Source organism: Hippocampus bargibanti, linkage group LG06, assembly GCF_051943395.1.
Source record: "Hippocampus bargibanti isolate YZ-2025 linkage group LG06, ASM5194339v1, whole genome shotgun sequence".
Taxonomy (NCBI): domain Eukaryota; kingdom Metazoa; phylum Chordata; class Actinopteri; order Syngnathiformes; family Syngnathidae; genus Hippocampus; species Hippocampus bargibanti.
The window spans coordinates 18,980,979-18,997,500 of record NC_142739.1 but is presented as its reverse complement, the minus strand read 5'-3'; the positions used below and the strand labels follow the sequence as shown (position 1 = coordinate 18,997,500).

Sequence of the window (16,522 nt, the reverse complement as noted above, 5' to 3'; positions counted from 1 at the left end):
ACAGACTCTAAAGAAATGCAACATCAAGCCCAGCGATCTGGAGTCTGCTGCAGCTAACAGGCCACTGTGGCGTTCCTTATGCCACGAAGGGGTGACACAACTTGAAAACAAACGCACCCAGAGGAGGATCGTGCGGCGCGAGCAAAGACACCTCTGTGCTGCTTCAGTACTGCCTCGCCAGCCCGGTCCTGGCCTCACATGTCCTGAATGTGGCAGGATTTGTGGCTCCAGAATCGGGCTTCATAGTCACCTACAGTGGCATCGACTCCAGCGCCGATAACCACTGTCCAATACCCCACAAAGCAATGGAAGCGACGTCATCTTCGACTTCGATGGACTGCCAAGATATATATATATATATATATATATATATATATATATATATATATATATATATATATATATATATATATATATATATATATATGTATATGTGTGTGTGTGTATGTGTGTGTGTGTGTGTGTGTGTGTGTATATATATATATATATATATATATATATATATATATATATATATATATATATATATATATAAGAAGATCATTGAGAAACAACACGAACAATGAACGAGGTGCACATTATATGTTCGTTGTACATATAATGTTGCACTATTTTTGGAAGTAAATTAATCAACAAAAAAAATAGGATCAATTGTGGAGCCGGAAGGGCCGGCCCTTTTTAGTGAGCCGATCTAAAAGAAACGCCTCTCTAAAAAGAATGAATTCTCATCACTACAGGGCTCTTCCCGTCCAGATGGAGGCACTAAATGGCGAATATTCCGCCAAAGAAGAAACCGATGAAGTCTGAAGACACCAACCCGCAGGCAGCTAACGTGAGCAGCACCCAAGGCAAGGCAACCGCCAATCAGTAGAGTAACAACAGTGCAGAATTTATTTCCTAAAACTTTCACTTGCCGGTTTAATACCAACTATTAAGTGTATTTCTTGTTTCGGATCAACAATAAAGCTGAAATTCAATATACTCACGGCTAGTCATGAAGCTCGTATCAGCCATGATTTAATGCATTTAATTCGAACGCAACAAATAGTTATGACTGTTGCACCTATGACGTAATATTGTTTGGGCTGGACTAACATTGGTCATGTTAAATTCCTTCGGCCTTTACTAGTACATGTATTACATTCATTATTTGCGAGAATCAATGTGTTTACAACAACAAACACACAAACGTAGTTTATGCTATCTTACTCCATCAATGCATGCCATAACTTGGCGCACAGGTGGCATATGCTCGACTTTCAGAATGTTGATATGAAGTGACTAAACTTTTATTTCGATTGAAAATTGAAAAAAGTGTCATGTGAGTGGTTGTCGACATTAATGGAGGGAAAAGGTTTGAACTGATTTATCTCTCGATTTTTTTAATGAACAAACTCGGAGTTTGAACTGAACTGCATTGATTTAAACTATCCACTGCACTGTCATTTGTGATTGCAAGAATGCTGATGCAGCGGTTGCTGCGACTGTGAGCTCAAGTTAATCTGTCCACCACTCAGCATCAACTATGTCTGTCCACTGCCTCCTCCGCTGCAGCATCAGGTAACTCGAGCGGGTGGCACTATCAGAACAAAATCAGTACATGTATTAAGGTTAGGTTAGAAGTGGTCGTTAATGTGTCTGATACTGTAATTAAAAAAAATATATAAACCACAGCAGTTCATTATTATGTCACGAGACTACTCTTTCTTTTATTTTCATTTGTAATGTGACAAGCATATAATTCTGATTCTGACTCTTGCTGAAGCTCTTAGTAATTAACATATGATGACATATTGGTACCGGTACTTAAGTGATGACATAGATGGTGACTGTGTGTACTGGGCAATTTCCGTGTGGTTGACTGGTAACTGTTCGAGCAACTATACAGTGTCTCCCCCGAAGTATGGTGCGATCGACTCCAATTACCTATGACCTTAATGAGGACAAGCAGTATAAAATATTGATTGATGGATGATTGAACCATTTCAGGGCGATATATCACAGAACATTACTTTTGTTTCTCTTCTTCAAAACAGAACAACGATACTTACTATTTGCTAGAAAGAAAAGCAGTTCTCTTTAGAGATGTTGGCATATTAGTGAATAACACTGTACTCTTGCGTAAATTGTACTTTAAAGAAATATGTATGTCAAATGTGGAACCAGTTTAAAGGATAACCGACGTCTCCGGACAAGTTGTGTCCATAATTTGTAAAATGGCTTCAAATTATTTCTACTGAGCATATTTTAATAAGATTCCACCGCATACAGCTATATTTTACGTTTTAAGACTCACTCTGAATATTCAGGAAGTCGTGTTTATGAGTTGGTGACGAGTCCGTACGTGACGTCACGAAAGGACCGCCCCCTGACTGAAAAAAGACACATTGTAGCAGTCCTTTCATCACGTCAGTGTATTTTGCTGTACATATTTGGTCTGACAACCGTGTTGCACCCAAAAGCCGCCAGAAGAGGGCATCCAAGCTACATATAAGGAATTTATCAGCCTGTGGAAGCGGAGGTGGCCACTGGTGGTCGCCATTTTGAGCCTCTTTTTTTTGGGGTGAGAGATTTTCCCCCAATGTTGCCTCAAAATGGCACATATAATTCTTTAATCGATTGCAAACATGTATGCTTTCCTCTTCAGAACTATTTGAATCCTATTCATAACTGGATGTGTAACAAGAAACCATATTCTCCGAATCTGAAGCCATTGTTTTGATTCACAAGCAATGCAAGACGTCTTGGCGTGACGTCACGAACTGGGGGCGGGACTTTCTGAAAATGCCCAATTCGCAGCTAAATTTTTTGCAGATTTTGGACACTTTAAGCCATTTTTATTGGTGTTTTGCATTTGACTAAAAATATCATACTGCGTGTTTTGGGTATTTTAGATGCTATAAAACGTCTTTCTGATGTCAGTTAAAAAACAAAAAAGTGACGTTGGTTGTCCTTTAAGAGAAAATGAATTCACTTGTATGGTTTTTGTAGTGTGTGTGTGGGCAGTATTTCTATGGGAAAAATTACTCTGTTCATGTTTTTTTTTCTTCTGTAGAATGGAAAGAAAACATGTAGCCACACATTTATTCCTGCAGAGAGCTTTGTCTGGAGCAGACGCTGTCAATGCTCTTAGACCATTTTATTTTGCCGTCCATCCTGACTTCTTTGGTCAATATCCCAGAGAACGGGTGAGTCAGTCATTCATGCATCCAGACTTTTGCATTTCCTTAACCATGACATATGCGTCGATGCAACCTAACCTATAGCTTTTTCTTTGTTCAAATGCCCCTGCCTACACTTTGGAAGACCCACCCCACAACTCATCTACCATTGTAACAAAAGTGGTTGAGGTTAACTTTTAGTTGGCCATCATTTTTTTTCCAAGTGCATTTGTTAGATTTAGAAGAGCAATCCAATTGGCTTGGATGTGAGTTTCCGAAAAATCAAAATGTGACTTTCCACTAAAAAAAACAAGTCCCAGTCAATGATCACAATCCTCATGAAAGTTTCAGATGTGGAATTTTTCCAAAGTGCCAAACTTAAATTCCTGTAGAACTCAAAACTTTATACAATTGTACCAGAAACTTTCCATAAATTGTGCACAACATGGCCCCCGTTGACTGCCCCCGGAAGTCAGTTAGTCAGCACGTCAACTTCACAGGTTCAATTCCCCCTGGCCCCCCCCTGGACCTGTGTGGGTTTTCGCTGGGTCTTTTGGTTTCCACCCACATAAAAAAAACATGCATGGCAGGTTGATTGGACATTCTTAACTGACCTTAGGTGTGAGTGTGAGCGCAAATGCTTTTTCATTTCTCTCTGCCCTGTGATTGGCTGGCAACCGGTTCACGGTGTCCCTCGCCTACTCCCTGTAGACAGCTGGGCATTGGGCTCCAGCATCCCCCGTGACCCTAATGAGGATAAAGTGGTTTGGAAAAGGAATGAATTAATGTCTCCCCCTTTTCAGCACTCGTTGGGATGTTGCCACATAGACGATTGGTGTAACCACCTGGCCTTGCCGTTCCGTGTCACAAATACATTTTACACAAACACAATTTTTACATAATTTTACATGAACACAATTTTTGTTGTTGTAAAGTGTCATTGGGTGTTCTGAAAGGCGCTTGAACTTACATGTATTATTATTATTATTATTATTATTAGTAGTAGTAGTAGTAGTAGTAGTCTTTTTGCATTGAAGGCAAAGTAGGCAGTTACCTAACGACTCAAAGCATGGCGCTGCAATGAAATATAGCTTGTGTATGGCAGTGGGCACCCACTTTGAAATGCTCATCATCACCACCACCAACAAGACAGTAGTGAAACTATCAAATCAAGATGTTCATCACACCAAGGTGGAGCTCGGCTGATGGCATTTTAGCAACATTTGTAATTTCGTGGGAATTCCATCCTCCATCTAGCTGTACCAGAGGATTTGTCTGATGTTTGTAACGTCATGTCGCCGGAAGCTCATTGCATCATATCTGTATTTGGTGTTTATGGGTTTGATTTACAGGAAGTAAATGAAAATTCCTTAAAGAGGTTAAATGGCTATTTGGAAAATCTCCTGAAACCGGGCTCACATTCAGTTCAGCCGATGAAGCTCACTTTTTATGTGAGAGACACAAAAGATAGCAGGGACATGCAGCAAGATCTTCAGACCTCAGGTACACATTTTATACTGCAATACAGATGCTCCTCTACTTACGAACATTCAAGTTACAAAAACCGGTACATACAAACATTGCTGGTGCGTCACAACAGCATCTTGACACTGACAAAGGTGGAAGTACACGCCGAAACATGTAAGGTAATTGAATACCTAAAAACGCCACTGTCTGGAAGAAAAGAATCTGTTGTAAATTATACTTAAATAAGCCATAAAGGACAACAGACACCATTTTTTGTTTCCTAACTGACATCAGAAAAACGTTTTATAGCATCTAAAATACCCAAAACACGCAGGCTGATATTTTTAGTCAAATGAAAAACACCATTAAAAATGACTTAAAGTCTCCCAAAACTACTTCAAAATGACCTCAGAAAGTTTCAGTTTCAGAAGGTCCCGCCCCCTTGTTCGTGAGTCACGCCAAGACATCTTGCCTTGCTCGAGAATCAAAACAATGGCTTCAGATTCGGAGAAGATGCTTTCTTGTTACTCATCCAGTTATGAATATGATTCAAATAGTTCTGAAGAGGAAAGCATAAATGTTTGCAATCGATTAAAGAAGTCCTTCCAGATCAATTTGAGCCGTCAGGACTCCATTGTAGCGTCCCAGAAAATGCACAGGATGGCGCCCACCACCATTGGAAATGGGCTGATTTGTGTCAACTAGTATCAAATACAGTAAAGTCTCGTGTATCGTCACACCGTTGGTCACGTGACCAGCTTTCGTGTCTTGCACAGTGTAGCAGAGCTGCAATAGCATCTGAAACATACTGTAGTCTTCTTATACAGTATACAATTGTTCAACACCAATTTCAACCATGCAGAAACGTAAGAATTGTGACCTCGGAACGAAGTACAAGGCAATAGTGGCTGTGGAGGAGAATCCTACAAGAAGCAAATCCTCCATTGCGAAAGAGTTCGACGTGCCGCAGAATACTTTATCAACGTCAGCAATGTAAATGTTGCAGTTTTTGTTTTACACACATGTATTTAATTGTGTTGTATTCAGATATCTTTATCGCTTGCAATAATCACTGTTTTTCATCCAGTATGTACATGCAGGCGTTTGTGGTTTCTCTCGCCTGTATAGAACAATGTTGAGTGCTACTCAGAGTCACTATTGCAAGAGTGCGTTATGAAAAAAATAAATGATGTTTTTATTTAATGCATAAGTTTATTTTTCACTTCACTACAGTACAAAAGCATGCTAGATACGCAATCCATGAACTCAAGGAGAAAATGACATGCCATATCAAAGATCCCCCATTTAATGCAGTTCGGCGCAGGATCGGATATATCGATAGTCCGGTTATATCGATATTTTTTCCGACTCCCGAGAATATCGATATAACGAGACTTTACTGTAGTAGTCTTGGATTCACCATCGTGTTAATTATGTGTTTTCCTTCTAATTTCACTATCAACACGGATCAACACGATGTTTTCAGACCAAACAAAGTACCCAAAATTGTGTGTCGCTTTCTCTATCAGGGGCGTCTGGAATTTTCACCAATTCGAAAACAAGAAGAAAATATTCAGCGCAAGTCTTAAAACGTAAAATATAGCTATATGCGGTGGAATCTTTGTGAAATACGCTCAGTAGAAGTCATTTGAAGTGATTTTACGAATTATGGACACAACCTGTCCGGAGGCGTTGGTTGTCCTTTAAACATACGTACATTCCATACAAAATGTAGCACTGAAGCAATTTACGAACAAATTCACCTTATGAACGACCGTTCGGAACGTATGTCGTTCGTAAGTTGTGGAGCGTCTGTATATTGACCACCGTATCCCATCTGTGGTCTGACTGTAGAAGCTTGAAACATTGTGACTTGGTTTAAGGTTTCCGTTCAGTGAGCTTTGTCTTGCGCACCAGCGATGTCCTGAGCACAGTGACAAATGTGTTGAGATCCTGCAATCTGTCCGTGGAGCACATGAAGGTACTTGAAGCACTTGCTAAAACTACCCAAAGCCCAGACGAAGCCGGCGTTCCTTTCTCCAGACCCATCAAGTGGGATAAGAGCTACTATGCCTTCACTGGCTTCAGAGACCCTGAGGAGGAGCTGCAGCATGCCGCCACAGTTGAGCCAACACTCAGGTTAGTAACTCTGGGCCAAAAAAAAGGATTACTTGTGACTGCTGGCATAAACTACAATTTAAATGTACGTTGTGTAATTTGATCTTTTCTTTGGCAGCACGTGGCTTCAAAACAATGAGTCAGAAGCGACAAAGAAGCACAATGATAGTCTTCCCCGGAGAGAAGAACTCAAACGGTTGAAGAAGCACCTGTGCCAAAAATTTGATCTTGTAGACATCAGGTACACTCATCATGAAAGCACCCAATTTTTAGAACTTGTGACTTGTTTGGCTAAAACGTGGGGAAAATACAGCATAACTTGACACTTGCAAATTTGCATTTTCAACATAATTCCCCATTTTTTGGAGAGAATTATTTTTTGTGTCGTCGTTCAAACATGGCAATTTGCTGCATGCTATTACTTGCTGCTTCCCCAATGTAACTCCTTTCAAACCTTCAAATTTTTATTTCCAAAACCCAATTCAAATCAGCATGAAAAGAATATTGCAAAAAAGAAAAACACCAATTCACTTACATCACATTTTATTTTGAAAAAAAAAAAAAAAAAAAACAGCTCGCTTACTTTTTGCTACAATATTGTGAATAACGGCAAATTGATTTTTCATGCATGCACCTAATTTTGTGCTTGATGGATGTGACTTACCGTACACAGGAATGAGCACCTCCATTATTAGAGCCATACCCTTTTTCAACTGGGTTTTGAGATTAAAAGAAACAATGCTGTTTCTTGTTTAATGAACATGGAATGAAAAAATAATTGTGTCCTCGGGGTACTGGAACAGATGACATTTGACTTCATTTGAACTTCAAGACAGAATGAATGTGCGTCATCCTGCAGCAAATTTAGCAAAATTTTCAATCCAATGTGCAGGTGGCAGCGCAGTTGGGGAGTGACCCACAGGTGCTCTCAGCTTCAGAGTCTGAATCGACTGGCTGTGCAGAATCCAGAGGCCCTGCTCAAACTGCAAGGTAAAAATACTAATTGGGGACACGATCAGCTTATTTCATGTGATATCAATTTGCTTGTTGGAACGAGGGTCAGCACAGCATCGTTTGAATTTCTGGTCATCCATTACGAGCACATTCCTTTTAAGATTTATAATTGTCACATTATACTAGCATTTAACAGTTTCCCAAGTCAAATTTCCCCATTGTGGGACGAATAAAGGTATTCTGATTCTGAAAGTAGGTTATGCTGACAGCCCTAGAAAGATGAAATGCTTTAATTAAAGGAACAACTGCGTCAGATTGTCATTTTTCAGTGTCTACTGGCTCATCAAAAGGCACATCTACTGTGGGTGGATGTGCCTTTTGAGTTTTCTTCCTAAGGCTGTAAAAACAAGTAGTGCACTCCATTTCGTCTAAAAAGTGTGCTCTCGCAGTCGCTTTTTTTGGGGCTTTCTTCATTGTTTGCTTTAGAAACATGAAAACTCAGTCATATTGTGCATGTGGGTTTTATAATAATGCGTTGACACAGAAAAATTATGTTATCACGTGAGGGATGATCTTGACCTGCCTGAAAATTGTAGATGTGTATCATATGCGCAGTAAAACCAATGATGGCACTGGATGATTCTGGGTGTCTAACATGTCACAGAGAAAGGTGTTGTTGTGTCAGGCATCTTCACATGGAATCAAAATAAGAAGAAATTAGGTGGGTGCATGCAAAGAACACATCACATCTTGCCTATGCCAGTTGTTGAATGCACTACGACACAGGTGTCAAAGTCTAGGCCTGGGGGCCAAATCTGGCCCGCCACATCATTTTATTCGGCCCTCGAAATCAAATCAAAATTGTGAAATTCCGAACCAAAATTTCAAACTGTCCCATGTAACCACAAGAGTAGTCATTATTTATTACTTTAAATTTGAAAACTACATATTCATTAATTTGTTGTGCGCTCTTTATGTAATATGTGGAGGGGATGAAACATTCTAAAACATTCCCCAATTTCATAACTGCCCCCGAGAGGAAACCGTAACAACAATGTGACCCTCTGCAAAAAATGAGTTTGATACCATTGCACTACGACGACTGGAGCTCTTGCTTCTGCGGAGGTTCAAGGCACGGAAGTTAATTTCAGCCTAGGTCCAATTCAATACTCGTTGACGCGATAGCATCTGCTAAATGTTTGCGGAAAAATACACATTCAAAGAAATCGCCATCGATCTTGGATTACTCGCTTGGTGACCACAGATGACCACACTTTCCTCCCTGCCAATTGACTTTTTGATTCATCTGTTACATACTGTATATTTTTATCCGTGACACGACAATGCCTTTCTCTGCGGCATGTTATAAACACTGCCACCAGGCAGTCAGGAGACTCAACTGTATATATTTTGTATTTTTTTATTGTTTTTTTTTTGTCAACGTAGGCAAACATGCGGTTTCAAATATCCATTTTCGTAATTATTTTATTGTACTTTTTTTATTTACTAGATTTTTTTATGTGTGAACATAAATAAAACCTACGGTTTCAACTGTATGACGTCCGGGTTGAGTGAACGCTGGCGCGTGTGGCTCCCGCTGCTAACTCGCAGAATGGGCAAGCTACGGCCCGCGGGCCACATACTTAGGCTTTTTAATCCGGCCCGCCGAACTTGTCCAAATTATAGTAAAAACAGTGTCTGAAACTCATGACAAAAAGTTAGCGGACAACAGGGCTGAAAAGTTGCCTGCCCCATTTTCACAACTTGAAACACAATAAGACGACTAATTGCAAAAATAAAACATTGTTGCAAAGTCTAATGGTTTTTTTTTAATTAAGGATGTACCTACCAAAAATGCGACCTTGCTTAAGTTACGGTAAATGTCCATGGCTGTAGATTTCACTGCAGTAGTCATTTGTCATCATGGTGCACAATGCAATGTTTGCATTGCTTGCTACAAGCCACTAAGCCCCTTTCATAGTACAAGTACACTTTACTGTTACGGTTTAATGTAAATTTATGTTTTGTAGCGTCACATATGTTGTTAGCTTCTTTTGAATCTTTCTTCTGGGCTGAGGTTCTGTGCATCTATTTTGGAAAATGATATGCAAATGCACGACCATATAACGCTTGCGAAAGTCCGGAAGAAAGAAGCAGGCTTCTGATTGGCTGCTGTGCCGAGTATGCAAATTTCAACTGCAGGTAGCCTATGTCTGTGTGCTTGGCGACGGTACACGTGTACTGTTTGCGAGGTAAGGCGAGGGCGTCCGTGGAGAGTTTGTAGAGCGCGCGGTCAGGACAATTCATCCATGATTTTGCGGAATTTAACACAAGTAGGTATTTAATTTAAAGCATTCTTTACTTACAGTGTATTATAGGTGTTCAAATACCTGACATGTTTCGGCGTCTACTTCCGAAACATGTCTGTAAGTAAAGAATCTGCTTTAAATTAGATATCAAGTAGACAGGATGAACTTAGTACAACGAAGTAGGTATTATTGAGCTTGAATATTTCATTGTGTAATATGTTTTGAATGTTGAAAGTGATTCCACTTTTCAATAAATATTGATTTCTTTAACTTTGCACCTTCGATTGAAACTTATTAAAAACAGACGCAATCTTGATAAATCACAGTGCATATGTTATTTTAATCTATTTCAATTTCCTCCTGCCAGTATCTGTGAAATAGAATGTAAACGCCATATCTGGCATATTCCTTGAGACAAATTTATTAACTGATCAGGGATATTTTTCACATTTGAAACACAGTTAATAAATTGGGTTGTAGTGTTCTTACTGTGCTATGAGGTTTGTACACACTACATTTAAAGGACAACCGGCACCATTTTTGTTTGCTTCCTACTGACATCAGATAAACGTTTTATAGCACCTAAAATACCCAAAACACGCAGGCTGATATTTTTAGTCAAATGAAAAACACCAATAAAAATGACTTCAAAATGAATCCGGAAATAGCCAGTTTCAGAAGGTCCCACCCCCTTGTTCGTGACATCACGCCAAGACTCCTTGCTCGAGAATCAAAACATTGGCTTCAGATTCGGAGAAGATGCTTTCTTGTTACTCATCCAGTTATGAATATGATTCAAATAGTTCTGACGAGGAAAGCATAAATGTTTGCAATTTATTAAAGGAGTCATCCCACATCAATTCGAGCCGTCAGGACTCCATTGTAGCGTCCCAGAAAATGCACAGGATGGCGCCCAAGCACCATTGGAAATGGGCTGATTTGTCTGCTGGGAATTTGTGTCAGTGAATATTAAATAGTTGTCTTGGTGCAACACACAACGATTCACCATCGCGTTATTTATGTGTTTTCCATCTAATTTCGCCATCAACACTGATCTACACGAAGTTTTCAGACCAAAGTACCGCAAAATGCATTGTGTGTCGCTTTCTCGGTCAGGGGCGGTCCAAACGTGACGTCACATGGGGATCGTCATCAACTCGAAAACAAGACTTCATGAATATTCAGCGCAAGTCTTAAACGTAAACTATAGCTATATGCGGTGGAATCTTTGTAAAATACGCTCAGTACAAGTCATTTGAAGTGATTTTAAAAATTATGGACATAACTTGACCGGAGGTGTCGGTTGTCCTTTAATGCTTTAGGTTTAGTATTTCCGGCCCAAACACTCCCTCCAAATGCTCCTGGCCCAGCCCCTCTGTCAAATTTTAGAACCCATTGCGGCCCGCGAGTCAAAACGTTTTCCCACCCCTGCTTTAATGTGTCCTTGAGAGCATTGAAAGGTGCTTATAAATGAAATGTATTATTATTATTATCATTATCAACTCCCTCCCAGCCCTGCCCCCCCTGCCACTTTCCACTGCCACACCCACCGAACTCGTACACGTTACACGCTGTACTAACATCCAGAACTCTATTTTTTACTTTTTTTCTGCACAACCTCACCTCAACCGTTTTTGTTTTGCATTACTACACTACATCACTTTACATATGACACTACCTCAAACTACATGTATTGTCTGTTGTCAATTGTCTGTCTTTTTTAGCCACATTATAAGTGCCTGCATGCTGGGTCCGAGAGGACAGTAATTTCATCTGTGCTGTATTAGCATATTTGATAATAAAGCTGACTTTGACTTTGATTTACCACTCCCTTCACCATGAGTGCAACCAACTGCTGCACAGTGAAGAACTCATAAATACAGTAGGGCCTTGGCTTACGAACTTAATTGGTTCCCAGACATTGTGTAAGGCGAAAAGTGTGTATCCCAAAAAATAATTTCCCATAGGAAACCACAAAAATGAGAATAATCCGTTCCCAGGTCTCCATAAAATATAATTTTCAACTAAATAGGCCTTAAAACTACAGACAACATACTTTATTCTATGCATAATAAATGTGCTATTGTATTGTAATGAAAGAAATACACTGCACTGTATAATAAAGTCACTTTATTTACATTTGTGATGGTCGTTGATGGCTCTTAATTGACGCCTGTTGCTTTCTGACTTGTAGGGTCTTACGAAACTGAGGCATCACATTATCATTCATCATGTTGATGATTCTCATAGCCACAGTATTTTCTGGATGGAACTGTTCAATAAAAGCCTGCACATCATTTCACTTAGCCAACATTGCCTTGATGCTCTAACTTGATGGTGCAGCCATCTCCTCCTCCCCGCCCTCAGATGACAACTCCTGAATGGCTTGCTTCTGCTTGTCCTCATGAAGGCAAATCAAATCCTCTGTGTTGAGGACCTCATTATGGTCAACAACAAGCTCCTCAATGTCATCTGTATCCACTTCGAGTCCCATGTTCTGTCCAATGGAAACAATGTTGTCCAAAACAACAGAGTCATGAGGATCAAATCCTTCAAAGGGCCTCTCAAGGATGCATGCGGGCCACAAATTCTATCATGCTGCTTTCAAGGATCGAAGGGTAACATCATGCCAAGCCTTTTCTGTCAGCTAAACACAATGATACACATTGAAATGGTCCTTCCAATAATCCCTAAGGGATCGTTCGGTGCCATTAGTCACGTGAAAGCATCGAGTAAATAAAGGCTTTGTGTAAAGCTTTGTTGCGAAGGATGGTAGCAATGGTGGACTTAGTATATCGGTACCGGGCCGCGAAATCAGACAAACGCACAGCTCGTTCGTGTTTCTCAATGATCCCCTTCTTCTCCTAGACTGTAATTTTGTTTTGTGTCTTCTTTGGCTGAACATGAGCCTGTGGTGGGGTCTTTTTCGGTCCCATAACAGCAAAAGTATCCGTAAAAAAATCGTTGAAGACGATCGACGTGTGCATTCAGTGAAATGGGGTGTGGAAAGGTAGGCCGGCTGGGGCGCTGTTCGGTCGTGTGCTTTGGTGTTCTTCCGCCGAAGATTACTCCGCCAGCCGTGGTTGGGCGAAGCTCCATGTGTAACCCGAAAAGTAGTTCTTATGCCAAGGTTTAATTTTCATAGATTTAACGTTCGTAAACTGAAAATTTCGTAAGGCAAGGTGTTCGTAAACCGAGGCCCCACTGTACTAAAGCATGTGGAGAGCAACTGTTCATGAAGAGCAAACAACTGAGCCACAGTAGGCACTAAATCGTTTGTTTTCTGAAGTCACAGTTCCGCAAATACACACATTTGGGAAACGTGATGACTTGACCTGAAAGTCGAACATTGGTTGCATTCAGGTGGGATCAGTCATGATAATGTCTGTTCCATTTTGTACTCATGTACACGTGGCTCAGTTCTTGTCAGTGATTTGGACACATGTTCCTTGAAAAGTAGTGCTTATGCCAAGGTTTAATATTCATAGATTTAACGTTCGTAAACTGAAAATTTCGTAAGGCAAGGTGTTCGTAAACCGAGGCCCCACTGTACTAAAGCATGTGGAGAGCAACTGTTCATGAAGAGCGAACAACTGCGCCACAGTAGGCACTAAATTGTTTGTTTTCTGAAGTCACAGTTCCGCAAATACACAAAGACAAGTTCTACTTCATGATTGAACTGCTGATTACCAATTATCGGATAACTTTTTAGTGACAGCGATGCGTTATAAAGGGAAATGTACTGGTACTGCCGTTCGTCTCTGCCATCTCTGCCACCCAAAAACAATGTGCACTCCATGACGAAAGAGTTTATGTAAATTCATCTCTTTTATCATCCAGGATACACTGTTGTGTTTGCTGATCAATCGGGGATGAATGCCTCGGGCCACGTCATGCTGGGAACGACGGACGTTCACCATCAGTGGACCAAAGTAATCCGCTCCCTTTGATCTCCTTTGAGGCATGTTTGTTCTCCCCTCTGCGCTCACCTGCTGAGCTTGTGCGTTTCACAGATGTTTGAACAGCTTCCCGCCTTGCGTAGCCTGAAACAGCAGACAGAGTGGCTCAAAGAGAGGATCAGTTTCCTCCTGGGTGGTACTCGAGTCGTTCACACAGAGAGGCTAGGACCAGTGGAGCCCATCACGGAGCTCTCTGGCACACTTCACACCTTCCATACCAATCTGATATTGCGGAGGCTTTGTCTCCACCCCAGAAGTCTTGAGGGGCTCAACATGATATTAGAGAAGTACACATTTGTTTTTTCCGATCAATGTGGCCCATACATTCTCGGTGAAGATGACAAGATTTGTCTTCCTTTCCATCAGAGGCCGCTCAAGCCCCAGCCTTCATGAGATGGGGCACTTCATCATACCTACCAACTGTGACCCGCCCAAGCTGCAGGCTTTCCTCCAGAGCCACGCAACCAATGCCCGACAACGCAGCCAACGGAAAAAAATGTGAGTCGTACACAAGGCGAAACTCATTTGGTTCATGTGTTAACAGCAAACTTATTTGTAATACAAAGACGCTCTTGTTTTCGCCAAAACTAATTATTTCTCAAGAATAATCACACCAGAGATTAATGGAACTGTCCCGAAAACCCACATAAGAGTCTGCGATTAACCATGTTAAAGCAGGTATTAAGGCTAATTATTACCTGACAACTCTTTCTCATTAAAAACCCCCAAAAAGTTTCTCTTGAAAGTCTCACCAATACTGTTTATTCCAGCAAAACAGACAACTTGTAGGCTCGACCTGCTTCCTGGCGACCTCATTAAAAATCTATTTACGATTTTAAAACCATCCCAGCTGTCTTTTGGGCAGTAGGTAGGGGACACCCTGAACCGTGATTTGGAGACAGGACTAGTAGGTGATGATGACCCAACCGGATGTCACTGTACGGATTCTGCTCCGATTGTTACGGACATGATTTGCGCCGAGTTGTACAAGAGCTGGGTCAACTGTTCAGAGGCACTGCTATGAAGATTTCTTCATTGACCAAATAGGTTGAGAGGGAGACCCCCCATCTCCAAAGATTATTCCCTGCAGTGTTTTAATCTTGTTAAATGGATTTTGATATCATTCTAACTAACAGTGTTCCAATGTTGTGTTGAATGTTGCACACTTGGCATCTGTTACAGACTCGGTCATCCTGCAACAGGGATTTTTTTCTTTTTCTTAGTTCTTCCCTGCCCCTCTGGTCAGGGGGTGTGGTGAAGACTCGTCAACTGTGGGCATGTAAAGCTCCTTTGAGTCTGTTTGTGAGTAAGGGCTACATAAATAAATGTGACTTGACTTTGTGTATGTGTAGGCTGCAGGCAGAAGAGGAGGCCGTGATGAAGATGTGTCTCCAGAGTCTTTCTCTTCGGGGTCTTTCCAAGGAGCGCAGTGTCACCTCGAGCCAGATGATTCTTTGCTGCAAAAGGCTGTTGGAACAGCGTTCGCCCCTCTTACTGGGCCTCCATATTTGTGTTTCTCACTTCTACTCAGTAATGCAGGACGGAGACCTTTGCATCCCCTGGGACTGGAAAGGTTGAACCTGCTAAGGTTCTGCATGTCCTCAATGTATCATTTGCATTTTGGTTTCTACTGGGTAAAGTATTTTTTTTTTTTTTGTGGTTTAATCATGTCCTACATCCGTTGCGATTCAACAATAATTTAAGAGTCAGTTCGCAATGACTCAACTAAATGCTCATTTCGTTCACTGATATTTGAATAAATAATCATTTTGGAAGAAGCACTTTATTCTTTGCTGAAGATGACCAAATAGAGGATCTTTGTCAGTATTTAAACTGTAAATACATTTTGCCATTGCTTTACTCGAGTATTTGGGAAACGTGATCACTTGACCTGAAAGTCGAACATTGGTTGCATTCAGGTGGGATCAGTCATGATAATGTCTGTTCCATTTTGTACTCATGTACACGTGACTCAGTTCTTTTGTCAGTGATTTGGACACGTGTTCCTTGTTTTGTGCACTATTTTTGTGGAATTTTGTTTTTAACCAAAATAAAGGCTGCCTTAAAAACTGATCGGTTTGGGACTAGAGATGGCTTGTTGTGTCCCCCAATCATCCAACAGTTATATTATCAAATGTTTACCAACTAAATGTGTTCATTTTGTATTCAGCCCCTTTGAAACGTGGTTTGTCAAAGAACGAATAAATCGTGTGCATGAATAGTGGCGCTTAATAAGCCAATGCTTTTATTGTGATGTGGAAAAATAATTTTCAACTCTCACCAAGATAAAAATTTCAGCTGCTACTTCAGCCTCCGTCGGAGCTGTCACTGCTTCTTTGTGACGTGTCTACAAAAACAGCTGACAAGGTTGAGAAATCTGGCTACGTGGTAAGACTGCAAACCAACCTCTCTATCACCCCCATTGAAGTAGTATGTCCCTGTTGATGGTTCTATCTTTGACAACGGGGCTTACATGGTAACTTTCAACTGACTGGAATGTATCCATCCATTCATCCATTTTATAAACCGATTTATCCTCGGGTCACGGGGAACG

The 16,522-nt window shown here is 40.8% G+C and overlaps 1 protein-coding gene across 2 annotated transcripts; it reads left to right on the top strand.

The window, feature by feature from the left end:
* The first annotated feature begins 723 nt into the window (after positions 1-723).
* Positions 724-16,161, top strand: tcaim (T cell activation inhibitor, mitochondrial). Of its 2 annotated transcripts, none has more exons than XM_088998085.1 (11): positions 724-848; positions 1,460-1,560; positions 3,056-3,188; positions 4,514-4,664; positions 6,512-6,767; positions 6,865-6,987; positions 7,639-7,736; positions 13,850-13,941; positions 14,023-14,255; positions 14,335-14,466; positions 15,321-16,159. In XM_088998085.1, the coding sequence occupies exons 2-11, from the start codon at positions 1,526-1,528 to the stop codon at positions 15,544-15,546; spliced, it is 1,479 nt and encodes a 492-aa protein (XP_088854211.1). In that variant the 5' UTR covers positions 724-848; positions 1,460-1,525; the 3' UTR covers positions 15,547-16,159. The 2 variants fall into 2 exon arrangements, with proteins under 2 accessions (XP_088854211.1, XP_088854212.1); XM_088998086.1 differs by lacking the exon at positions 724-848 and adding an exon at positions 857-1,354 and having other exon boundaries at positions 15,321-16,161.
* The last annotated feature ends 361 nt before the right edge of the window (positions 16,162-16,522 follow it).

Bases quoted from the DNA above. Each gene is read 5' to 3' on its own strand.
- tcaim (XM_088998086.1), top strand. From the start codon at position 1,526: ATGTCTGTCCACTGCCTCCTCCGCTGCAGCATCAG. The intron at 6,768-6,864 runs GTTAGTAACTCT...TTTCTTTGGCAG, and splicing joins ACAGTTGAGCCAACACTCAG to CACGTGGCTTCAAAACAATG. The intron at 7,737-13,849 runs GTAAAAATACTA...TTTATCATCCAG, and splicing joins GGCCCTGCTCAAACTGCAAG to GATACACTGTTGTGTTTGCT.